Raw genomic sequence first — 26,286 nt, forward strand, 5'->3', positions numbered from 1 at the left:
CTGCACAGGCCAGAAATACAGATACGAAAAAGTTCCTATGAAAAGTCAGTGTAATTGAGGTATAAATTCAGGGTCACTCATATACGCTTAAACTTAATACTGTGGAGGAGTAAAAAGAGCTACGGTTGGCCTGATAAGTTTTTAAAGCAATTAGAGGCAGTGGCTTTTTTCTGTATTTTGTTTTAAATTATATCGAATCCTGATGCAAGGCTGCAATCAGAAAAACAAAGGTAGGTATAATCAAACATGTAATCTCTGCAAAGGTGAAAACTGTGCAGCCAACTTTTAAGCATTATCTCGCATGCTTTAATTGACTTCCTCTAATTAGAGGCAAGCCTTTAAGGGAAGAGTGAGTAGCAGCTAGCACAGCTGTGGCACAAAGGAACCGATGTTAATTTGAAAATGCCAAAGCTTCAACTGACGTCCACGGGTAGCATGGGGTATAGGCTTTTTACCCTTCTCTTCTGCCAGGGTGATAGAGGTGATTGAAATGGTAGAAAAGGGAACAGTTTACTTAAAAGAACACCAAAAACCAAACCTGTTGCCACTGAGTTGATTCCAAGTCAGCGACCCTAGAGGACAGAGTAGAACTGCCCCACAGGGTTTCCAAGGCTCTAAGTCTTTATGGAAGCGGATCGCCACCATGGAGCGGCTGGGAGTTTCAAACCCAAGACCTTTTGGATTAGCAGCCGAGTGCTTAACCACTGTGCCACCAGGGCTCCTTTAGAAGGACACAGGCACGTTTCAAGTTAGAAACTTTGAAGGCAACGCAAGACAGACCTGGGAGCCCTCCAAGTTGAAGGTCTGAGCGTTGTGGCAGAGAAGCATGACATCTTTCTCCAGGTCGCCCAGGCTCCGGTACTTGTGATTGCGAATTCTCTCCTAGTGGAAATTGGGGACGAAAGAGAGGCAGAGAAGGATGAGAAAACACAAGCATCATTGCTCTGTTAACAAAGCCTGATTTCCCCTTTGTCTCACAGCTCATGACCCTCCCGGGGGTGTGGGGTTTCAACTCCAGGGTGTGCCTCGCACAGCCCCGTCCTTTTCATTCTCCTTCCTGTAAGGGGGTGAGGAAGGAGCATATGGTGGGAGACAGGAAGGAGAATGGGAGGAAAGTCTGAAGCCTCTTCAATAAAATGCCATATATTACACGAGCTCTCCACATCACGATTAAATGCCACACATGTGAGGGCCAAGGACATCCTGACCCCTCTTCGTGGTAAACCCTGGGCGGGCGTCACTAGTGGTCAGACACAACCCTGCTGACAACTGCCCATCAGAACCATTTCAATGGATTTGCCCTTCTCCTTTAAAAAAAAAAAAAAAAGTTTGTAAACAAAACACCTACCTTTATTTTTTTGAAATCCACGGGCTTCCTAATTAATTCATAGTATTCTGGTAATTCTTTCCTCGAAGGTAACTGAATGAAGACCTCGCTGAGCTGCCGCCCTGAACTGTGGGGTGGGGGAAACAAACAAAACAGATCAAGCACTGCTGAGGGGAGGGTGTTCTTTCCAGAAAACATCAAAGCAGCAAATTAGGATCCACCCATACGGACATAAAAGCGGTTGCTGTCGAGTCAATTCTGACTCGTGGTGACCCCGAGCGTGGTCGAGTAGAACTGTGCTCCACAGTGTTTCCAGTGGCTGATTTTTCAGAAGCAGAGCACCAGGCCTTTTATCTGAGGTACCTCTGGGTGGACTCGAACCTCCAACCTTTAGGTTTGTTATCAACTGTTTGTACCACCCAGGGGTTCCGCATATAGACATGGGGTTCTTTAAATTGAGGAAAATCCCACAACTATGCTGCAGACTGTGTGCCTGGTGCTAACTTCAGGAGCCCTGGTGGTGCAGTGGTTAAGAGCTTGGCTGCTAACCAAAAGGTTCACAGTTTGAATCCACCAGCTGCTCCTTGGAAACCCTATGGGGCAGTTCTACTCCATTCTGTAGGGTTGGTAGGAGTCGGAATCGACTCGATGGCAATGGGTTTTTCCGGTGCTAACTTCAGAGTCACATTAAAATGCCATTAGGTCCCCAACTCTGTCACAGGCATGATACGCAAAGTCTGCTGTCCACTGATGCCTCCTTCAGAGCCAACGTATGGTTTCATTTTGACGGAAATGCTGAAATTATCTATTCAACCAAAAATCACGTTTTTAAATGAGTAACAATCAAATTGGTAGGACAAAGCACAGAGACTCGATTCCCTTACTACTGTGTCCTTAAATTCACGTGATGGTGAGGAAGTCACTCAAAACAGTAAGATAGAATATACTCCAGAAATGAAATCGATAAGCTTCTGCACGGATCTGGGGACACGCCTCTTTTCTCAGTCCTATTCCTTTTAGAGAATTTTGCAGCTGTGAGCCAAACACGTACCTTGATTATCATATGCCAGGTGAGCCCCTCCTCTGGCCTCACTGCACTTCTGTGTGTATGGAGCAATTTGCACAAAAAAGAGCAAACACATTTAGCAAGCGCAGACGCTTCTTGTTCCTGGGATCAGTGCTGTGCCTTCCCCCAAACTCATGGGGGACTGAATTTGAAGGTGGATTTAATAGCCACAAACGCTTAGCATTCTTAAATTGTGAAACACTGGCTAAAAAGCAACAACACGAGCTTTTAACGTCACTTAGCAGAGGTGGTTAAAGGAACAAAGATAGTCATAATTCAGGTTCAAGAGCCTAACATTAGCCTTGCCCTACTCAGATCAATAACAGCTTGTCAGGTAGGGTAGGGCCATTTTTCACAAAAAACCTCGCTCCCCTTAAGATGCCATCTCCACTTTCCCTGTTAAGCCAGAAATGCCAAAAAATAACTACAAGTCACTGCCCTGGTACGTTTCGGAGGGCGAGTCTGGGAGTGTGCAAGAACGCGCCACGACATAGGCAAAGCTTGAGCGACAATACCCTGTTTTACTCCACTGTCCCAGCTGTATAATTAAAAAAATGATCATAATGACAGTTATCATAAAAAAGGCATGCGCAGGAACTCACATGGTTGCCTAGCGACCGGTGGGGACCGTGCTGAAGTGCAAAGGGGCTGCATGTATTAGCCGAAAACTCCCTGTTGAAGGCGAGAGCAGGTTTTTCTGCTACGCTGGGTCACTGTTTTGTTTTATTTTTTAATGCATACATGGGCCTCATGAATACTAAAACCGGGGGGGAAACACAAGAGGTTTGCGAAGACCACAGTTGCCTGGGGAACCGGATTTTTCCATTATGCTGATAGGAACCGAGGTTCTCTGGTACCCTTAGCGCCACCCCTCCCCCCCTTTCCAGGTGGAGAGACACATTCCTCCCTCCATAAATTATACCCCACAGTAGGTGACAAAAGCTCTTTTGCTTACTGTCATCTTCGACAGACGAACATGGTTTCTTTTTCTACCTTGCTGAGATGTCTATAAGCAAACGTTTCACCTGTCTGAAAACGAACATCTGAAAGGCATCGTGGGCAATGCGTGCATTTTAATTTTCCTGTTTCTATCAGTGACTCCTCGATAATCGGCACTGGACCCGAAGTCAGAGCCCTTCAGAATCCTCAGTTCAACCCCTGACCCTCAATGACATCTTCACGGTGTCATTTTCTGCATTGCCGACAGGTGGTGTCATTTTTCTATTGACGGGTTAACAAGCACACCTTTGCTTTGTACACCTGGGATGAGCACGCTCTTAACTTCAACTGTGCGGTTGTGAGGTGCTGTGGAGTCCATTAGGATTCATAGCAACCCTGTGTGATAGAACAGAGCTGCCCCATAGGGTTTTCTAGGCTGCAATCTTTACGGGAGCAGATCACCAGGCCTTTACTCCCAGAGGGCCACTAGGTGAGTTTGAACTGCTGACCTTTCGGTTAACAGCTGAGTGCTTAACCACTGTACCACCAGGGCTCCTCTCAACTGTGCTAATGGTGAAATAAGAACCAGTCTGGGGCCACCTGGAGCCCTGGTGGCACAGTGGTTAAGAACTTGGCTACTAAGCAAAAAGTTGGCAGTTCAAATCCACAGCTGCTCCTTAGAAATCCTATGGGCAGTTCTACTCTGACCTGTAGGGTCACTATGAGTTCTGATCAGGGCCACATTACATGGATCCTTATAGAATGGGAGAAAAATGTGGAATGGAAATTAAATTCTTAAAAAGTAAAGACTTACTAGACTGGTTGAGACTAGAGGATACTATCACCCTAAAATAATCTTTAAACCTTAAACTGAAATTATCCCTTGAAGTCAACTTTTAGCTAAACAACAGATTGGCTCATAAAATAAAGAGTATCACCCATCAGTAAAGAGTGTCTTAAAAAAAAAAAAAAACCAACTATAAGAAACCAAATGGTTAAAAATGACTCTGAAACAGAGATGAGAAGGTAAGGGGGCGGGGAACCTAGAGTACTGGAAATGGTACAACCAGAATGCAACGAATGAGAATAATGACACATGGTGGAAAATGTAACCAAGATCACTGAACGATTTGTGTAGAAACTGTTAAATGGAAACTAATTTTGCTGTGTAAAGTCTCACCTTAAACATAATTAAGAAAACAAAACAAAAAAAGAAGTGACTGGGGCCAATGAAGTGAGAAAGAGCTTTCTAATAACAGGTAGAAGGGCCACAACAATCTTGGTCTGACGTCTCCCTCCTCAGCCCTAGAAATTCTAGACCCTAAAAGGAGACAAGTCCAGAGTCATCTTTGCTCATAAAGAAGAGAGCTGAATGTTCCAGGACTTGGGGCCAATACTGGAAAATGAGAAACAAACGTACGCTGTTTCGAAGATAAAGGCTCACTGCATGTCATGTTCCCCTCCCTCTTCCTATTCCCCCCCTAAGGACAGGCTGTTGTCAGCTGCCGTCAAATCAGCCTCTCACTCATGGAGACCCTGTGCACAACGGGATTGCAACTACCGTGATCCATCTCTGGGACAGAATTCTTGCCTTCTACGCGGGAGACCTGGGTTCAACTCCCGGCCAAAGCACCTCATGTGTGGCCACCATCCGCCTTTTAGTGGAGGCTTGTGTGTTGCTCTGGTGCTGAGCAGGTTTCAGCAAAGCTTCCACACTACGCCAAGCTCGGAAGAAAGGCCTGGTGATCTATTTCAGGAAAATCAGCCAATGAAAACCCTAAGAACAGGAGAACGGGGAAAATGACCTGAAAGCTACCTAAGAAGTCTTCCTGAGACTGTTGGTTTTCTAACTTTATTCCCACTTCTCATTCTGGCTTTCGAAGCCCTCCTGGATATGCCCCCACTCTCTGCAGAACAACCTGTACTCCAGACCTCCTCCTCCTCTAATCGGGAAAGCCTCTCTCCTGTGGACTCCAAGTACCACAGCCAATTCCCCCTTCTACGACCATGCCAGGTCTCCAGGCCTAACCCATCTAACACCCCACGACTGGAAGGTTCCCTTATCCTTCTTCCCCCTCCAAATATTTCACTGTCCACCCAGGATCAAGATCTCACCCTCCATAAGAATGGACAAAACCCAAAAAACCAAACCCAGTGCCGTGAAGCCAATTCCGAGTCACAGCGACCCTAGAGGACAGAGTAGAACTGCCCCATAGAGTTTCCAAGGAGTGCCCGATGGATTCGGACTGCCCGCCCTTTGGTTAGCAGCTACAGCACTTAACCACTACGCCACCAGGGTTTCCAAGAATGGAAGAAATTCCCCTAATCAATACTACATTGTTCAGAACTTAAATTCTTCCAGGTATGTTGATTCTTCTCCTTCCCCAAAGGGTGGGGGGTATTTCGTCTGCAGTCAAAACCCTTCCCCCATCAAATGCAGGACAGAACTTCAAATTCTTATGGAATCCAGACTTCCCGGAGCCATTGAGGCTAGGTAACCCCCAAAACTACTGCCCTGAGATAATCCTTAAACCTTAAACAAAAAATATCCCCCGAAGTCTTCTTTAAACCAAACAATAATTTAGCTTAACTAGTAAAGACCGTCTGCCTTGAGCATTGTGCTTTTTAAAGAACTATCTACATGGGATCAAACTGACAGCAGCAACCAGAAAGATGAGGCAGGAAATTTGGGGGGCAGCGAGTTTATGTTAGTGTGGGAGGACAACTCAGAAAAGGAGGGTGAGAATGGCTGCACAACTAGAAGAATGTCATCGATGTCATTGAATCGTACATGTCAAAATTGTGGAATTGGTCTATATTCTGCTGTGCGCATTCTCAACAACAAAAACTAAAACAAATTAAAAAAAACAAAACTCCTTCCTCCATCCCTACGAGGTGCGATGGATCTGAGGGCCAGTTTGGGCAAGGAACCTCAGAGGTCCTGCGTGATGTATCCACCTCTTACATGGCCCACGGAATGCACGGTGCTACTAGGACCGCTTGCTTATGGATTCCTACGGTTAATTTATTTCTTCTTAAATTATAGGTTAAAAAAAATAAAAAGCAAAGAAGCCCGATAAGAGTTTCGACTTCTCAGCATTTCCCTTTCAAGCCTGAGTTCAGCAAAGGCTTTTTCAATATACTTTTCCCAATGTTTATTTTATTTTTCCCCCCTAGTTCCGGAAAGTTTAAATCCAGAACAATGGACTAATTGTACAATGCCTTGCAGAAAGTGTTCTCTGTTTCTACTGAAACGCTTATTCCTACCCCAAGGTATTTTCCATTATGTCGTTTTATACAATTTCAGGCCTAAGTGTACACTGTTACCTCGAAACACACCACTTCCCGTGACAACTGCTTCCCGTGATAAAAGTGATACCCCTGCTCCAAAAGGTGCCACCGGCACTCTGTGATTTCAGAGCCATTTCTTACAATTCTCTCTCTCAGACTAAGAAGTGAAGCAGGAGGGGAAAGGGGTTATAAACCAAAATATAAATTTAAAGGGTGTCATGGGTTGAATTATGTCCCCCCAAAAATACGTGTATTAACTTGGTTAGGCCACGATGCCTAGTATTGTGTGGTTGTCCTCCATTTTGTGATTGTAATTTTATGTTAAAGGAGATCAGGGTGGGACTGTAAAGTCCTTACTGTGATCCAACATAAAGGAAGTTTCCCCGGGGTGTGGCCTGCACCACCTTTTATCTTTTTCCCCAGGGTGTGGCCTGCACCACCTTTTACCTTACAAGAGATAAAAGGAAAGGGAAGCAAGCAGAGAGTTGGGGACCTCATACCACCAAGCAAGCAGTGCTGGGAGCAGAGCATGTCCTCTGGACCTGGGGTTCCTGTGCTTAGATGCTTCCAGACCAAGAGAAGACTGATGACAAGGACATTCCTCCAGAGCTGACAGAGAAAGCCTTCCCCTGAAGCTGGCACCTTGAATTCAGACTTCTAGCCTACTGGACTATGAGAGAATAAATGTCTTTGTAAAAGCCATTCAGTTGTGATATTTCTGTCATAGCAGCACTAGATGACCAAGACAAAGGGCCACATTGGATTTAAGAGCGATGACAGAAAGCACGGTGGTTACGTGCTTGGCTGCTAACTGAAAGACTGGCGATTGGAACCCACCCAGTGGCTCCGTGGGACAAAGACCTGGTGGTCTGCTTGTATAAAGATCACAGCCTTGGAAACCCTGTGGGGCAGTTCTACTCTGCCCTATAGGTTTGCTATGAGTCAGAATCGATTCAATAGCAACAGGTTACAGGTGCTAGAGAGCAAAAGATATTTCTTTTCTTTTCCATGGAGGTAAATGGACACAGGAACACACGGCCATGGGGCCGCGGGGTGTGAGACAGAAAAGTCCCACTGTTAGCGCTATGTAAGCGGTGCACAGCACGCAGACACACAGGCACACAGACATGTGATACTAAGATTTAATTTGCATGCTTCGTCTGGGAACCAATCCTCCCCCCGCCATGATCTCCATAAATCAAACGCCAAGAAGTTCATCTCTACGTCACTAACCAGTCCCCGCTTGCTGTTGAGTCAGTTCTGACTCAGGGCAACCTCATGCGTGCCAGAGTAGAACTGTGTTCCATGGGGTTTTCAATGGCTGATTTTTCAGAATTAGATTTTTTTTGAAGTTAGACTGCCAGGACTTTCTTCTGAGGTACCTCTGGGTGGATTCAATTCTCCAACTTTTCAGTTAGCAGCCAAGTGTGCTAACTGTCTTTACCATCCGGGGACTTCTCCGTACCGCGGCTACTCTAAAATGGTGACTACATGCTATGAATATTTCCTAAGGATCAGCTTTCCCTGTGATTACATCTCAGATACAGCTAGTGGAGCTCTGGGCTGTAAACGCTAGCTAAGAAACCCACTCCTTTCCACCACTGGCTATGTAACAGAGTCGTTGCGGAGTTTTGTTTTTGGTTTTATTACTTTGTAGTTTTTTGATTTTTCTTTTCACCTGCCCGATGTCGCTAATTCTAACAGGATCTGTTGACCAGGATTCCTAATGGATACTTTTGAAAAAGAGCTTGTAACTAAAGTTGAAATACGTCTTATTTGTGTGAATTAAATTATGCAAAAATATGGCTATCTTGCCTCCATAAGAAAATGATGTCATGATTTCGAATACCCACTTGGAGTTGGAAGGAATTTATAGAAAAGCGATCACGGTTCTAAAGGAATCAAACACGGGAAGTCATTTGGGAAGAAAACTCTAAAAACTGGGTCAACATCAGAGGGCAGTGGGTGAAGGTGTGCTGTTCCTCTTCAGGGTGACGTTCCCGTGAAGTTTAAGGCCTACCATTTAAAAATGCCCTGAGAGCATGGCTGCTCTTAGCTGCTGGTCAGTTGGCCTCTGACTCACAGTGACCCCAGGCACAACGGAATGAAACGTTGCCCAGTCCTGTGCCATCCCCACGATCAGACATGATCCGTAGTGTTTCGTTAGCTGATTCTCAGAAGTAGATTGCTGGGCCTCTCCTCCTGGTCCATCTTAGTCTGGAAGCTCTGCCGAAACCTCCTCTGTGTCATGGCAACCTGTAAGCCTCCATTGACCGACGGGCGGTAGCTGTGCTTGAGGTGTACTGGCCGGGAATCAAACCCGGGTCCTCCCACATGGAAGGCGAGAATTCTACCCCTGAACCAGACTGCCCTCCAGAGCACAGTAGCACCTCAGTTACCCAGAGCCCCCAGCAGCCTAAGCCAGTCACAGGATGGGTGTCACAAACACCTGGATTCAGTATCCACTGCTGAGCTCTCTCATCTGAGCCTTGCTGAGTATCGGTTGATTAGTGACGATTCCTAACCAGGTCGGATATTTGATTTCCCCACATCTCAAAGCATATAAGGAGCAAGAGGAAAACAAAGGATGGCAAGTAGACTTGTTTGGGCAGGGAGACTGGTAGCTGTTAAAATCACTGTAAGGGGAGATAAGAACTGTAGATACACAAGGTCTCCGAGTTATCTAGAAAAATAAGGACGTCAGATTAATGGTAGGAGACTGTACAGGGCTCACTAATTCAATAAGAAAGCACCAAGGCCTTATCAAAGCCTTCCACCTCATCCCACCCTGACCCAGCACTGCGCTTTAGGTAACTGACTCTAGACTGAAATATGGATAAAGACTTACATGCAAAGGTGTTCATCACGACATTATCTAAATAATTAATAATTCAAAGCTGCCGATTTAACAACTAGGGTAAGGCCAAGCACCAGAATGCTCGGTGCCAGCTGCTGTCCAGCCGGCCCCCAATTCATGGCACCGTGATCCACAGGGTTTTTCTTAGCTGATTTTTCAGAAGTAGATTGCCAGGCCCTTCTTCCTGGTCTGTCTCAGTCTGGAAGCTCTGCTGAAACCTGTCCAGCATCATAGTAACAGAATGCTAAAAGTCTAAAATGACCTGTTTTCTAGACCGTGTGTTTTAAATTAAGAGATTGGGAAAATGCTTGTTATAGCAGGTGAAAAAATAGAAGCTATCAAACTGTAAATGCTGAACAACTTCAACTGGGTTTTAAAAGAGGCATAAGCAGAGGACTAGAAGAAGACACACCATTGCATAAATAAAACATTAATAATAATGTACTCTTATTTAACAAAATGAAGCTTTAAGATCTAATGTTATTTAGAATCATATTATCCATAAATAAAGTAGGACCCAAACAATTTTATTGGGTTATGTTCTTTGAAATGATGCTATAAGTCAAAAATCTAATTCTATTTTCCCAGAGAAACGATGTCTAAGAGTCACATTGTTGTTGTTAGGTGCCTCTGAGTCACTTCTGACTCGTAGCGACCCCATGCACAACAGAACAAAACACTGCTGGTCCTGCACTATCCTCACAAGCATTTGAGGCCATTGTTGCAGCCACTGTGTCAGTCCATCTCGTTGAGGGTCTTCCTCTTTTTTGCTGACCCTCTACTTTACCAAGCATGATGTCCTTCGCTAGGGACTGATCCCTCCTGTTAACAGGTTGAAAGTACGTCAGACGAAGTCTTGCCCCCTCCCTTTAAAAGAGCATCCTGGCTGTACTTCTAAGAGTCATATGACCAACTTTTGTTTATCACCAAAACAGCATGCCCCACCAATTTATCTCTTTTAGCCCTACCATACAAAGCCAAGTAAATAATACAGAAAATAATTCCATAAAAATTCTGTTTGCTATATTGCAGTCATCGGAATCTACAGCATCTGAATAAAGAATAACTAAAGTTCCTATTTATTTCCCCATGGAGCCCTGGTGGTGCAATGGTTAAGTGCTCGGCTGCTGACCAAAAGGTCAGTGGTTTGAACCTACCCAGCAGCTCCTCAGGAGAAACAACACAGCAATCTGCTTCCGTCAAGATGACAGCCTAGGAAACCCTATGAGGTGGTTCTACTATGTCATACGGGGCCGCTATGAGTCAGACTTAATTCGACAGCGAAAGGACAGGTATTTATTTTTTTCAGAATTCCCTCATTGCATGCATTACTACAAATTAGAACAGTTCACCAGAACATCACATTCAGACAGATTTTTTTTTTTTGGACATTTTGAGATGTCTCATTGCTTTATTTTTTTTTAAATATTGACTTGGGATGTCTAGTTTTCACTTTCTTTTTCTCACGTGATATTTCAGAACAGCTGGTTGCTGTTGTTGGGTGTTGTTGAGTCGATCCCAACTCATAGCGACCCCATGTGACAGAGTAGCACTGCCCCATAGGGTTTCCTTGGCTGTAATCTTTACAGAAGCAGACTGCCGGTCTTTTTCCTGTGGAACCGCCAGGTAGATTTGAACCAATCAATCTTTCGGTTAGCAGTTGAGCGCTTAACTGTTGCACCACCAGGGCTCCTTCATAACAGCTGGCACCAGTGTAGAATCCCAAGTGTCCGTCTGCCTAAAGCTAAAAGGTGATGGCCAAAAGACCTGCAGCCTCCACGGTCTGCCATTTCGTCAGCTTTTGCCACCTTATCTTGTGCTCCTGGACGAGAGCGCAAGAATGTGCCCCTTTCAGAAACATAAGGCTCAACCTTCCCTTCCTCTGAATATCCTATCCTTTGATCCTTCCACGCGAATACTTCATGGTGAAAATGCATCAAAATGCGTCACATCTTTTGGCTGAATGGCGAGCAAACTCAAAGGCACAGAGCTTCTGCAGGCAAACAAAACCCAACGCCTTTCCATGTCAGCTGCTGGTCCTGCATGCTGCTTTGTTCAACCGTGGGCTGTAGCAGGCAGCCAGGCTCTTTCCTATAATGGTGTTTTACTAAATTCTCAAGAACAACACAGGAGGGGTGACTGTAAAGATACGAGATGGATTTTTCTCCCACGAATATATCAGAATGTAAAATATCCAAATAAGTGGTAGCTTTCAAAGCGATCCTCTTTTGATCGAAACGTGTTTAGGGTAGTTTTGAAGACAGCTGAGCAGCGTGTAGGAAAACCAGTCTTGTTCTTTCCAGCGGAGACTCCTTCTCTTCTCCTCAGACAGAGGGGTGCAGAGGCTGATGTTGGCCTGGGGCTTGGCGGGCAGAGACCTCTGAGAGAGGGGCTTGGGGGCCAGGCTAAGGGGAGGCTTCTGTGCCGCAGAAAGCAGACGGATCAAGTTTATTTGTGGGCTGCCCACCTGCTGAGTGTGGGTATAATTAGTTCAGCACATAAAAATGTGTCAACACACCAGAAGTCAATGCAGCCCGTTCCAGAAAACATTTAAAAGCATCAATATTTGTGATGATGGCAAAAGAAAATGCTGGAATCCACAACTTCCATGAGCAGATTCTTCCTGGACTAAATGTTCACTCAGCCATTTCCCAAAGTGGGCTCCATGAAACACTAGCTTCACGGGTTATTAAGTGTCCCCTGGAAAAGGGGCTCATGGGTCAAGCAAGTTTGGGGAACACTGGGTGTCATGGATTGAACTGTGTCCCCCCAAATATCTGTCAACTTGGTTAGGCCATGATTCCCAGTATTGTGTGATCGTCTACCATTTTGTCATCTGATGTGATTTCCCTATGTGCTATAAATCCTATTCCTATGATGTAATGAGATGGATTAGTGGTAGTTACAATGATGCGATCTACAAGGTTAGACCATTGTCTTAAACCAATCTCTTTTGAGATTTAAAAGAGAGAAGTGAGCAGAGAGACATGGGGACCTCATACCACCAAGAAAGCAGTGGTGAGAGCAGAGCACGTCCTTTGGACCTGGGGTTCCTGTGCTGAGAAGCTCCTAGACTAAGGGGAGATGGATGACAAGGACCTCCTTCTAGAGCTGACAGAAAGAGAAAGCCTTCCCCTGGAGCTGACACCCTAAATTTGAACTTCTAGCCTACTAGACTGAGAAAACACAGATTTCTTTGTTAAAGCCATCCACTTGTGGTATTTGTTATAGCAGCACTAGATGACTAAGACACTGGGTCAAAGTTAAACAGGTACTTTACACCAAGGCTTCCCAGAGCCTCCGGCTGTACCTGGCCAACTCCAAGAAGGAGCTGCAGGATGGGAGTTTGAAGACGGTGCTCTGGGAAGCATCACCTAGACAGTGAATGAGGCTCTGACCTCACTAGACTGCTGACATTGTTGTTCGTTAATCTGGAGACAGCTCCAACTCATGGTGATCTCGTGCACAAGGAACGAAACACTGTCCAGTCCTGTGCCATCTCCATGATCGGTTGTGGATTAGACCATTATGATCTACAGGGCTTTCTTCCTAGTTTGTTTTAGTCTGGACCCTGTTCAGCATCAGAGCAGCACGAAAGCCTCCACTGACGGACAGGTGGCGGCTACCCATGAGGTGCACTGGTTGGGAATCAAACCCAGGTCTCCTGCATGGAAGGTCAGAATTCTACCACGGAACCACCACTGGCCCTGAAGCTGCTAATACACAAGATAAGCCATGGACCCTGATGCTGGGTCAAAAATCACTGATACAGAGAATAAAAGAAGGCCCTTTACCTTGAACTAAAGTTTTCTAAACATGCGTACACTTGGCCATACTATTGTTTCACAGCAACATCTCTGTGATTGAATTAGAACTTTTAAATGCAAAAGTGCTCAGGCTTGAGAGCCACAGCCTCCCTCCCCTGTCTAAAGAAACACAGACTATCTGGTGCTAGCCATACTAAGAATAAATTTTGTCTAAAAGGGTTTGTTGGCTAGTCCCGAAAGGACGGTCAATACTAACATAATCACAGCATCAAGCGCTGTTAACAGCCTTGGAGAGCATTTAGATTTCCTGTGATGGAATGTGTGGGGCTGGGTGACTGCACACGCGTTCACGCACACATACACATGCACGCCCGCGCACCAGGTCTCCCTACCGCCATCTTCCCTTCGCCCCAATTTCTGCCAACGGCCCTATCATTCACTTACCATTCAGGGCCGAGATGCAAGAGTGAGTTATCTTTAACTTCCTTTTCTCTCATAGCCTGTCTAAGTTTTGTCAGTCACACCTGTTGCTGTTGTTACCTGCCATGGAGTCAGAACCCCTGGCTCATGGCAACCCCACACACAATGGGCCTGGACCGCTGTGATCCATAGGGTTTTCACTGGCTGATTTTGAGAAGCAGATCGCCAGGCCTTTCTTCCTAGTCTTAGTCTGGAAGCTCTGCTGAAACCCTGTTCAGCATGAAAGCAACACACAAGCCTCCACTGACAGACGGACGGTGGCTGTCACTGACCAGGAACTGAACCTGGGTCTCCCTCATGGAAGACGAGAATTCTACCACAGATCCATCAATGGCCTCATAAGTATGCCTTAAAAAAAAAAAAACAAAGACAGTCACTGTTGAGTTGATTCTGACTCATGGCGACCCCTTGTGTAGCCGAGTAGAACTGCACTCCGTAGCATCCTCAACAGCCGTGATCTTTCAGAGGTAGATCTCCAGGCCTTTCTTCTGAGGCACCTCTGGACAGACTTGAACCTCCAACTTTTCAGTAAATAGCTGATGCATAACCATTGGTGCCACTCGGTGGCTCCAAAGTATATTTTAGGCACCCCACTTTATTCATCCCCCTCCCATTTCTCAATACTTGCACAGAGTGTGGTACATAGGAGGTGCTGAGTACTTTTAAACAAATGAAGAAAGAAGGAAAAAACTGCTCGGAAAGAAGCGTTAATTCCTCACAATACAATTTCTGAACACCAGGCTGTAGGCTCCGCTCAGATGGGAAAAGCAACTATTGACTGCTACAGACGAGGCCGGCTAGGAAGGGTCCTGACGAGGCCAACACCAAGCACCTTGCTATGCCCCTGGGAATCCCAGTCTACATGGGTTTTCAGTGAAAATGGATTTATCTAGGTCATAACTACATATGGTCTATCATCTACTCAGAAAGCCTGGCATGACATACCCTGTAAAGTGATTAACCCACTTTTCATGGTCTCATGACCATTTCGATGATAGAGGGAAGGGGACAGGAACATGGGGCTCACCCTCAGACCATGTCGCCCTAGGCTGGGCCTTCAACCTCCATCATGCCATTAGACCATAAATCTCCCTTTCTGTGTAATGGGTAGGAAAGCATTTACCCAAGTGGGTTTGCTATTCGAATAGCCCAAACTAATAAAGCCAGATGTGTGTTTGTTGTTTCAAGCCCCAAATTCAAATCCAGACCAAATTCTGTCTCATAATGGTGCAAGCAGAGCGTGCTTCTTGACATTTCTCAGCAAACGTGATGGTTTGTGTGTCTGGCTTTCAGCATCAGTAGTCATTTACTGAACACCACCACCAATAAGAAGTATCAAAGACTGACAATCCTGCCCAAAAGTTTTATTGCTATCAAACCCCATTGCCATCAAGTCAATTCCAACTCATAGCGACCCTATAGGACAGAGTAAAACCGTCCCGTAGGGTTTTCAAGGAGTGACTGGTGGATTTGAACTGCTGATCTTTTGATTAGCAGCTGAGCTCTTAAAGACATTAAAAAAAAAAAATAAAGTTGCCACTGAATTGACTCTGACTCATGGCGACCCCATGTGTGCAGAGAAGAACTGCTCCATAGGGTTTTCAAGCAGATTGCCGAGTTTTTCTTCCAAGTCACCTCTGGGTGTTTTTGAACCACCAATTTTCAGTTAGGAGCAGAGCGCTTAACTGTCTGCGCCACCCAGGGACTCCTCCAACAGAAATGGATAGATACAAATCCCCTCTCGTCCCCCAGTTTTTAGATTCTTATTTAAAGAAGAATGCTAAACTTAGTGATGGGTATGAATTCTGAGATGCAGGACACAGCCTCAGTTCCTTCCCCACAGTCTTATGCTGGGTGCAAAGATGCTGCAAAGGGCATCATTGGGTTGACTGACAAAACTGGAATATGGATGGCAAAATACTGTAACAATGTTTAAAAAAAAAAAGTGCAGGCTGACTCAAAGGGGAAAAGAAGTGTTACTTTCACTCAAGGGCCGATGAACCAGAAAGCAAGGTATGCACCAGCTTACCTTAAGCAAGGGATGCAGGGGTTTACTTGCACTTACTTGCTCATCTGTAGTGCACAATTGCACATGGGTTTCCCACATCTTTTACATGGTGAAAAACAGGTGGAATTGTGCACTACTGATCAGTAAGCAAGCCCATGCATACCTTGCTTATTGGGTAATCGTCCCTGCTGTCAAGATTAACAGCTCCTAACCCCGGTAGGTTACATGCAAACCCTCCTGCTCAGCCAACATCAGCTAATCTGCACACTATTTCTAGGAGAGAGGCATTCCTGATTTCCACCCAGAAGAGGTGGAGACACACGGAGGTTAAATAGCCACGTTCAGACTGTCCCTGGCAGGTAGGCCCAGGAGTCACACCTGGAAACCCAGGCCCATGTGCAAAGAGGGGCCAGTTAGCACGTGTCCCCCTCCCCCAGTGCGGTGAACTCCAGGATGTCAGACACAGCATGGGAATGCTCGCTTCCCCATGTAGTGCAGGAGCTCAGGTCCCCATAGGCGCTTCTCATTAAGCTTCCACACCATGCCAGCACAAAGTTAAGCAGCCCACCAAATTGCAAACAGAAGCCACCCTGGGCAGGAAGCAGCAGAAACCAAGCTCCAAGGTCCCACGGTTTGGCCAGGGCTTTGTACCGAGAGCGTTTGCAGAATGGGCACCCCCCAAATTAAATGTGGCACAAGCCACGTCCAATGCCCGATGACGGGCGTCTCAGAATCCCTGTGCCTCCATCCCCCGCGCCAAGCAGCGGTGACCAGGAGATGACTGGAAAAAAGCGCTTCCAAAGGCCACTCTGTACACACCGGCCCGTTTCACCAAGGGATACCTGTATTTAGAGACACGGTCATACAAGACAGATCCTGACCTGTTTCCTTCTATTTCCAACTGAGAATTACTGGGCACCTTCTCCACGTTACACCTGTGGTAGAGTAGAAAGAATACTGGCGTCAGAGACCTGGGTTCTCGTCCCAGCCCGCCGCGTCCCAGGCTGGGCGACCGTGGGGAATTCATGTCACCTCTCTGAGCCTCAGTCTCCTCACCGACCTACAGAGGACTGCTGGGGAGATCACCTGGGGTTACTTATGGAACCTCGTTGTGAAAAAATATACCGTTCTCCAGAATTTGGAAAAAAAATGGATTTCAGAACAGTACCCTCCTGGGAGTATGTTTCTTTCCCTCACACATACACGCCTCTTACCCTGGTTCTACTTCCCTCCACACGTTCCTCCTGGGCTTGAGGACACATTTTCCATCCACCTTTACCCGAGGTAGTGGGGGACAGGCAGCTATTTGCTAGGGGTGTGTGATCTGAGGAAGGTCCTTTTAACCTATCTGAGCCCAGTTCTTCATTTGTAACACGGGGATAATACTTACCTTAGAAAGTTGGTGCCACAATTAAATGGGATAACGTGTTTTGTCACAGCATCCAGCTCATAGAAGGTGCTAGAAACAATAACCACACTCGTTTTCTGAACGCCATCAAAGATCAGCTGACCACCTCCCATGAAGCTACTCCTTTTGAAGGGATCACTGAGGTAATGATCGCCAACTGGGAAAGAAACAACCCCCACCTGAGGCCTCCGGGGAAGCCCCTTCAACTGAGGATTTTTGAAACAGCTTCACTGGTTTTCCTTCGTGTAAGGGCCACTGACAGTTTGACAAATCTCGGAATTCCTCCATCACATCTAGATCCTACCCTCAGTGAGGCGAAGGCAGCACCCTTCGGCACACACAGCCTGCGCGCCTGAGCACCTAGAAATCCCTCAGACCCACCAGGCCTCACAGCTACCTTCCCAGGAGGCATGGCAGAGAGCCAGGAAATGCAGGACCCACCCAGTGCAGGCCTGCTGCAGATACAAAACAGAGAGCTGGGAGGGCGTGCTGGAAAACGAAGTTGGAAAGGCCCTCAGGGCCAGACAGGGAAAGACTATTTTTCCTATGCTGGTAAGTGTGATCGGCACCAGACGGGGAGAGGGAAGCTCTGGAAAGTTCTTAAGCAATGGGATGACAGGATCAGCTTTGGGTCTAAGAAAGAAGGCCGGGTGAGGAGCGAATAGCCTGGAGGCAGGGGGCACACACAGGGGTGGGCGGCAGCTGCCTGTCCGGGCCAGCCACGGTGAAGCCAGCGCAGGAGGGAAAGGAGAAAGGGGTGCTTGGAGGAAGCTCTTGCAGTGTTGAGGGGGGCTGGCGTTTGACTGCATGGTAGAAATAAGGACTCGAATGCGGGAAACGTGATCTGTTTCCTGTCTCGGGTTCTGGGTCAGTGGTGGTGTTAACCAAGGGGACTGTCCCTGAAGCTGGCCGCATCGTCTCAGAACATACAATCCTGAAGGAAGAGAGACCCGGGAACCACAAATACGGTCCTGGACCTTTTACAAAATGTTAACTGATTGAGAAAAAAAGAGGCACTTTCTAGGGTCTGAGACGGGTTACAGGTCAAAGGGGCTGCCGGGCTCGGACCAAAGCACATTCTAGCAAAGCATTTCATTTCCACTGATTCTGGTTAAGAGTACGTGGGGACAGGCCTACACTACAGTTCGGCAGTCTGACTGGGTCAGGATAAAAAGTACAAAGAAATAAAAAAAGAATACTAAATAATGAATTTGTTTAAAAGAAAGACTGTGAGCGCGAATATGAATGGTCGACATTGGGCTGAAGCTATGGGGTTGTAAGCAAACTGAGAAAGCCTTCGACACAGTAAATACCTTAATGCGTCTCAGGGAAAAAGCACCTGTCCCTTCTGGAGAATGGGTTGGGTCTATACAGGCGTTTGGGAAGAGTAGCTCTGCCATACTCAAAGTGAGGGAACTGCTACAAATTACTTTTCAGTGTGTGCATGAATTAAACAAGGACCAAACAAGCAGTTGCCACTGAGTGGACTCGGACTCCTGGCAATCCTGTGTGTGTCAGAGCGGAACTGTGTCCCTTAGGGTTTTCAATGGCTGACTTTTGGGAAGTAGATTGCCAGACCTTTCTTCTGAGGGATCTCTGAGTAGATTCAAGCTTCCAGTCTTGCAGCTAGCAGTCAAGTGTGTTAACCACTGGCATCACCCCCCAAAAAACCCAAACCTGTTGCTGTCGAGTTGATTCCGACTCATTGTGACCCTACAGGACAGAGCAGAACTGCCCCATAGGGCTTCCAAGGCTGTAATCTTTAACAAAGCAAACCGCCACACCTTTCTTCCCGAAAAGCGGCTGGTGGGCTTGAACCACCAACCTTTTAGTTAGCAACCAAGCGCTTAACCACCGCACCCACCAGGGCTCCTTCTGGACCACCCAGGGACTCCTAAACAAACACAGTTGGGCCTTAGAGTTGTGGCAAACCACATCCTTACAAAGGTGCTATAGTTAGAAATGCTGGCTTTATTTTCCCAGGTAAACGCTGTTACAATGATGTACATTTTTTTCCACAAGTGACCATAAACACAAGGGAATGTCTTTGTATTCTCATAGGAGAAGTCCTCGGATGGTGCAAAAAACTAAGGCCTTGGCTACTAATCAAAAGGGTGGTGGTTCAAATCCACCTACAGGTACTTCAGAAGAAAGATCTATGTCCAATCACAGCCATTGACAACCCTGCGGAGCACAGCTCTACTCTGCAACACTGCTTCACGTGTCCATCCTCAAAGCTGACCGTAAGTCCAAACCCTGCACCATAACAGGGCTGGTCTCCCTGGACTCTCCTGCTATAGTCTTCAGACAATTGACAGAGGGGGAGGAGGCGACCCTACTCCTTATTTTGTTTCCAGATTCTGTGGGAAAGAGAACACTGCTTGGATTTGACAAGCAAGACATGATAAATGCTGAACAAAAACTCTTGATAGGCGAGCTGAGAGAAGGAGCATATCAAGTCGCTCCGGATGTGTTCGAGTGTCCAGTTGCAGACTAATTACACCCTGAAAGACCACGCCTACTGCTCCCACTAATAATGCTTGAGGGATCACAGACAACAGCAGTGGGATCAAAAGCCAAGGCCAGAGATAAGCAAACATCTCCATTTCAAAATGAGAAAGAGAAACTTGAGACCATTGTTAGATGTTGACCCTTGGTAAAGATCTAGAAGGAATTACTTAGATGCCACAGATCTATTTAGAAGAGATAAATAACATCCTTAAGTGCCAGCAGGGGGTCTCTCAGGAAAAAGCCATGGGGAGCCAACCTCATTTCACATGTCTCCAGCAGGGTTTCTAGACTGATAGATTGGTGGGACCACAGACATGGTGGACCTTGGTTTTAGCCTGTCTTGATAACCTTGAGCAAGGAGAGATAAATGTAGGTGACATGACAGGATGGCTATGTAAGTTCACAGACGGTTAATCAACTTTAAGGATTACTAGTTAATGAACTGCTGTCGGCCTGGAGTGATGTTCAGGAACATATTATGCGAGATCTGTGCTTTGCCCTTTAGATATCCTCAACAATGGCTTATCTCAAATCTTAGAATGACAAAATAAACAAAAAGCTTAAGGAAGACAATATTTTAAAGAAAAAAAAAGAGTCAAAATTCAGTTACATCAATAGGCTAGAATGACAGGACAGTAATCAATAAGAAGAGACTGCATCGGAATAAGAAGAAATCAATAGTTATGAGTTCAGAAAAAAAAAATCAAACTCTTAGTTGAAGGTTAACTTTGGCCAAATTCCCATGAGAGAAGAGGGGTGTATGTATGCGTGTGTGTAAGGGTGAGGTTGGGGTTGTTCAACAAGTCACATAAAAATACAAAAATGTAAGTCAACTTTGTGACAAATCCGATCCCCCCCCCAAAAAAATCCTATTGCCGTTGAGTTGATTCTGACTCTGAGCGACCCTAAAGGACAGGGTAGAACTGCCTCCATAGGACTTCCAAGGAGTGGATGGTGGATTCAAACTGCCAACCTTTTGGTTAGCAGCCTGAGCTCTTAACCACTGTGCCACCAGAGCTCCCTGTGACAAAGTTGCTGGAAAAATTTAACACAATCTTGAGTTACAGGAAGAGAATTTTGGTGTCCGGGATGAGGCCATTAATCATGCTGCAACTGCCTTCCTTCACAACACCTTGGAGCTTGGGTGCCACGTTTTAAACGAGACACCAAGAAAGCAGAGTGTGCCTAAGGAGGGACTGGGGATGGCAAAAGTCTGTCACTCAGGTGGCAAAGAGAGGTGCTTCTACCTGAAGGTGCATGTCTCCAGTTGGATGTGTTTGCTTACAAATATTTTAAAGGACGTTTTTTGGGATGAGAACAGATCTACTTTTCTAAAGGTCCAACCACAGCTGACAGCAAGAAGTCACAGGGCCAAGTCCACTTTAATATAGGGAGTAACCATTGTGTTCAGAGCTGTCCTTCAACCTCGGGAATTGCCCCCTAAGCAGAGTGAACGCTGGAGTGTCCACTGGGAGTTCAACGGCCATCTGTCAGGGTCAGTGCAGGGGGACATATCTGGGTTGGTAAGAAGCTGGACACCCCAGTTGCCATGGAGTCTACTCTAACTCGTGGCGACCCTACGGGCTTCAGAGTAAAACTGCTGTCCACAGGGTTTCCAGGGGTGATTTTTCAGAAGTAGATGGTCAGGTCTTTCTCCTGAAGACCTCTGGGTGCCTCCAACCTTGTGGTCAGCAGCAAAGTGATTAACCATTTGTACAACCCAGAGATTCCTGGAAGTGGGGCCAGGCATAAAGTCCAATCCAACGTTAATTATCTTTCCATCATTTATCCAAACAACAACAAACCATTTCTCCAGACTTGGAAGAAATCCGCTAGACCCTGCTATTGACCACCTTATTCTACGTCTCCTCCTCATTCTAAACTCTGGGGCACAAATGTAAATTAGGATGAAATCACTTTTCAAAATCTTAGCGCCCCATGCAAACAAAACAGAGAGCCTCAGGTTAAATATTATACAAACTGAGAATATGATTTTTAAACGCCCTCTAAATAAACAGAAAACCAAGCCTGCTGAATAAGTCAAAACAAAGCCCTCTGAGACTGCTGATAAAAAGTTTCCTATGTGGGGAAATAAAATGGTGGACACCAGCAGCAACAGCCAGCCTTGCCTCTAGGAGCAACGACTGCTGGATGATTTTACGTTCACGAATCACACAAACTCACTGGCTCTTTGGGGTCACGTTTTTAAAAGTATCCTCCCTTTAGAAAATGAGACCTGGCTTCACACACAAAAGCAATAAATAGATGCTGAAATTATCCTAGCTCTTCATAAAAATACAAAGATACATCTGTTCCCAGATCATGCAAGAACTTTTCAAAAAAAAAAATTCTCATGAGAGCTAATTAATTCTTCTTATATACCAGTTAAATATAGATGGCAGTTCTTATTTAATCCACTGCAAAGATACCTGTCAGAGCCCTACTGTTGATGGGAGGGGGCGCTAGCACAGGTGGAAGCTCTTTTACAGGTAGGTTGAGTTACTGAACTAGCAACTGCCTTAAATGGTACAAAAATCTTAACACGGGGGCGGGGGGATGTATATTTCCCAGTAGTGCTTTTCTAAAACCAACCAAAAATATGACATGGAAGCCAAAAAAGGCCTTCCTAATTTGAAAGCCTCCTACTTGAGCTCCAAGTTGGTAAGAGAAATACAAAATATAAATAGAGTGAGCTCTTTATACTCTGTTTATTACTAACATGAAGTACACGTGAAACATGCCAGGGGTGGGGAACTGAGTGCCCCTCTGGAAGGTACCTAAACACCAGAACTAAGTGATGGACCTCCAGGGGGTAGTTTTCAAGGAAAAGGAAAATCAAATCAGTAAAAATAAACAAGGGGGGGAGGGGAGAGGAGTATGTCCCCATACTGAAATATTTAAATGCCTCTTCCCTACAGTACAACTAAAGACGTGCTCAATAAGAAGTCCCAGGGGAAGAACATTTTCTGGTTTTGGAAAGACAAAGATAGAAACCAGTACCAGCAAGGATCCTTTATTTCTTTATAGTGTTCAGCAATCTATTTAGCTGCCTGATTAGCTAAATAGAGTCTGAAAGACTGATTACTAATAATTTAACTCTTGTGGGAACCTGGGTTGTATTAACTTATGGAATCCTCATAACAACCCTAGAGGCAAGTACAGGAATTATCCCCATTTTGTGGATGAGGAAACTGAGGCTCAGGGAGGTGAACTAAATTGCCCAGTTGTCACACAGCTTGTGAGTACTGGAGTCAGGATTCAAGTGTAGGCACTTACAAGCTAGAAAAGGGCCTATGTTCTAAACCACTTTGTTACGGTTGTGCTGTTGTTGTTGGGTGCTGTCACGTTGATTCTGACTCAGAGTGACCCTATATGACAGGGTAGAACTGCCCCATAAGGTTTCTGAGGCTGTAATCTTTATGGGAGCAGACTGCCAAGACCTCTCCCGTGGAGCCGCTGAGTGGGTTTGAACCGCTGGCCTTTTGGTTAGCAGCCGAATGCTTAACCACTGCACACCAGGGCTTCTTATGCTATGGTGAGTGGAGGTTTAAGATGTAACCTCACACTACTCTGTATTTTTGGATGGTTTCTAGGAAAGTCACCAGCCCATAGCCATGTACACCACGAAAGTCTCAAACTCAAAAGCCTGTGGAGCCAGTAGGTAGTACAGATGAGTGATGGGGCCAGATATAAAAGGCATGGTGATAAATGCCAACTGGCACTCCACGGTGGAGAATGATGGAGACTGACGGGGCTGTGACAACGCAGAGCGTGATGCCCCATGAAAACGGGGTGAACATCTCTCTACCCCACTGGCTGTTATCTGAGAGAAGGGTGGGCGGAGGGTAGCTGCCAGATTTTTAGGTTTAAGGAAAAAAAATTACGGTTCACTCTTTTTATTTTAAACATCGCAAAACCAAAGAAAACGCTCTGTGGACAGTACGTGGCCTGCCAGCAGGTGATCCCTTTCACGCCATTGGAGGAAGAGACGACCAACACCCTGGATGAACAAGTCTGGCTTTGAAACCCCCACAGACTTTCTGGCCCTTCCTCGGAGTTACCACAGCTGTAGGCTGACTGGGCAGCTAACGCACAAATGCCTGTCACACATCACGGCTGCACTGGCCAGAGAAACAGCTGTTTTCTTCTCCTGAAACCAAGGCACCAATGTCACAGAGTGACAGTCTCTGCTGAGAAGTACTTTTCTTTACACCAGGGGCCGACAAAATGAGGCATAATCGTTCAAGCTATGGAACTTCCTGGAAATTGTTCCTGCCTGCCAGGAGGGCTGGGGGGTGAAGAGAACCCTGACACATTTACTGATTCTCAGTTCACCAGGAAGCTTTCACGTTCACTCAGGGCAGAGAATGGGTTTGTGGTCAAATTTTCCTTCCTGGATTGCCCTCATCCCCCTGGGTCAATGAACAGCACATCTGAACTCAATATCCCGGGGCTGCTGCCCTTTGAGGGCACTTCAGAATCCTTAAAGGGAAGCCACTTTATAAAAGGGGAAATAGGAAACGTAGTCAGCATGGTACCTAAGAGATCTGGTTGGTCAACGGGGCAAGAATTTTGCCCAGTTCACATGTACCTCCTCTTACCCCCCCAGCCCCGCCACTTTTCCCTTCTCTGCAAACTCCTCACAGATAATACAGACTTCACAGCAACAAAACCCAAAACCCGGTGGTGGAAAGTTTACTGCTTTTTGTACTGCCTAATCTTTAAAATCAGGTTTTCTTCCCGGTTTAAAACATATTCTAAAGCCGCAATGAAAAAACGGAAGTCCCAACTTATGTGTGTTAAACACTCGAGGGTATATACCCATTGTCCTCAAGTCGATTCCGACTCAGCAAACCTACAGGACAGAGTAGAACATCCCCTTAGGGTTTCCAAGGAGTAGCTGGTGGATTAGAACTGCCAACCTTTTGGTTAGCAGCCGAACTCTTAACCACTGTGCCACCAGCTCCTTCCTGAGGGTATAAAGAGCAACACTAGTTAGCGCCAAACATTTTTGGTAACCAGGAAGTGATTATTAATGCCACCATACAATTTAGAGAAATAAAATGTTTAAATGGGTTTCCTATCAATTTTTGCAATGGAAACAGGTCACGATCTTCACATTACAACTCATCACATGATGACAAGTGGAAACCACAACCAGTAGCCAAAATGTAGGTAGTTTTATCTACTGCATAGGCCGGGCCACTCATTAGGTGTCTCTGCTCTGGTTTTTAAATTATTGTTCATTGTTTAAAATGGTTTTGGGGGCATTTCCAGCATAACCTTCTCAAAGTTCACATCCAAACGGTCTGTGATAAAAAAAAGCTGTCGTTGTTAAGTGCCACTGAACTGACTTCGACTCATGGCGACCCCATGTGACAGAGTAGAACTGCCCCACAGGGTTTCCTGGGTCGTATTATGGAAGCAGATCACCAGGTCTTTCTGCCTCATAGTGGCTGGGGGGACTCAAATCTCCAACCATTCGGTTAGCAGCCAAGAGCTTAACCATTGTGCCACCAGGGCTCAAGGAGAAGAAAGGTAAATCTGCTGAAATATCAAGTTACGTTGTATTACTAAGGAGAAGATGGCTCCGATGGTGCTCAGAAACGCGAGTGTTTTGGGAAGAAATAGGTGGTAGTATTTTCAATGAAACACCTGTTTGGTTTTAAGCAGAGCCTTAATGTGAAATTTTTACCTTAATTACACTAAAACTAAAAACCAAACCCGTTGCTACTGCATTGACTCATAGCAACCCTACAGGACACAGTAAAACTGCCCCAGAGTTCCCAAGGAGCGCCTGGTGGATTCGAACTGCTGACCTTTTGGTTAGCTGACGTAGCTCTTAACTAACCACGGTTACTATGCCACCAGGGTTTCCTGATTACCATAGGGTTCTTATTTTCTTCAGCAACTCAAAAAAAAAAAAAAAAAATTACTGTGTTCCAATTCTTTCCACCTAAATGATGCTATTTCAGGGATCCTTACCAATTTTCCAGTTTAGGCTTTTTTAAAAACTGCATCACCTAAGCCCCCATTTCCAACTATATTAGACAACATTTGATGGAACACTGCACAAAATAGGTATGGCGGCCATTTTGAATAAGGTACAAGGTTACTCATACCTTTGCAGAGACTCCTGAATCGCAAAGTAGGAAGAATCTTAAAACCCAGCTCAATAAATCTTGCCCTGTGGGTACTATCGCTTACAGTGGTGGTGAGAGACGACCAAGGCGAATGAATGAAACGCTCACCTATCTTTGTAGTTGATCACAGTATCTATGATGGCGTTCATCTGCTTTGTCAGTTTGGGGGGGTTAGGTGATAGTTTCTCAGCTGGGGGGCGGCCTCTCCTCTTCTTGGCTTTTTCCACGTCTTCCTTGGCGGGCTCTTTATCCACATTTCTTCGTCTTTTTCGCTTCTTAAGCCGCACTTCCTCTTCCATTTCTTCCAAATTGCCGTCTTCGATGGCCTGTTCAATGGAAACGAAGGGGAAAAAATTTGAAGACCAAAAATAAAATAACCAAGACAAAAAAATACCGTTTGAATAATTTGGATAAAATGAAACAAACTCACCAAAAAAAAAAAATAATAATAATAAAAGCACAACAAGCCCTTCCTCCCCCAACCTAAAA

General features: G+C 45.7%; 1 protein-coding gene across 8 annotated transcripts in view; it reads right to left on the reverse strand.

The window, feature by feature from the left end:
* Positions 1–26,286, reverse strand: part of SMARCA2 (SWI/SNF related, matrix associated, actin dependent regulator of chromatin, subfamily a, member 2) — a 216,254-nt gene that overhangs the window by 8,737 nt on the left and 181,231 nt on the right. For 6 of the 8 annotated variants that reach the window (XM_049896949.1, XM_049896950.1, XM_049896943.1 and 3 more), the window contains exons 28-31: positions 25,906–26,123; positions 16,617–16,670; positions 1,349–1,454; positions 781–882 (exon numbers count right to left, since the gene is read on the reverse strand). In XM_049896949.1, coding sequence (XP_049752906.1) covers positions 781–882; positions 1,349–1,454; positions 16,617–16,670; positions 25,906–26,123 — 480 coding nt within the window. The remainder of the gene's footprint in view (positions 1–780; positions 883–1,348; positions 1,455–16,616; positions 16,671–25,905; positions 26,124–26,286) is intronic. The other 2 variants (XM_049896947.1, XM_049896951.1) reach the window with 1 other exon arrangement.

Source organism: Elephas maximus, chromosome 9, assembly GCF_024166365.1.
Source record: "Elephas maximus indicus isolate mEleMax1 chromosome 9, mEleMax1 primary haplotype, whole genome shotgun sequence".
In the NCBI taxonomy this organism is placed as follows: domain Eukaryota; kingdom Metazoa; phylum Chordata; class Mammalia; order Proboscidea; family Elephantidae; genus Elephas; species Elephas maximus.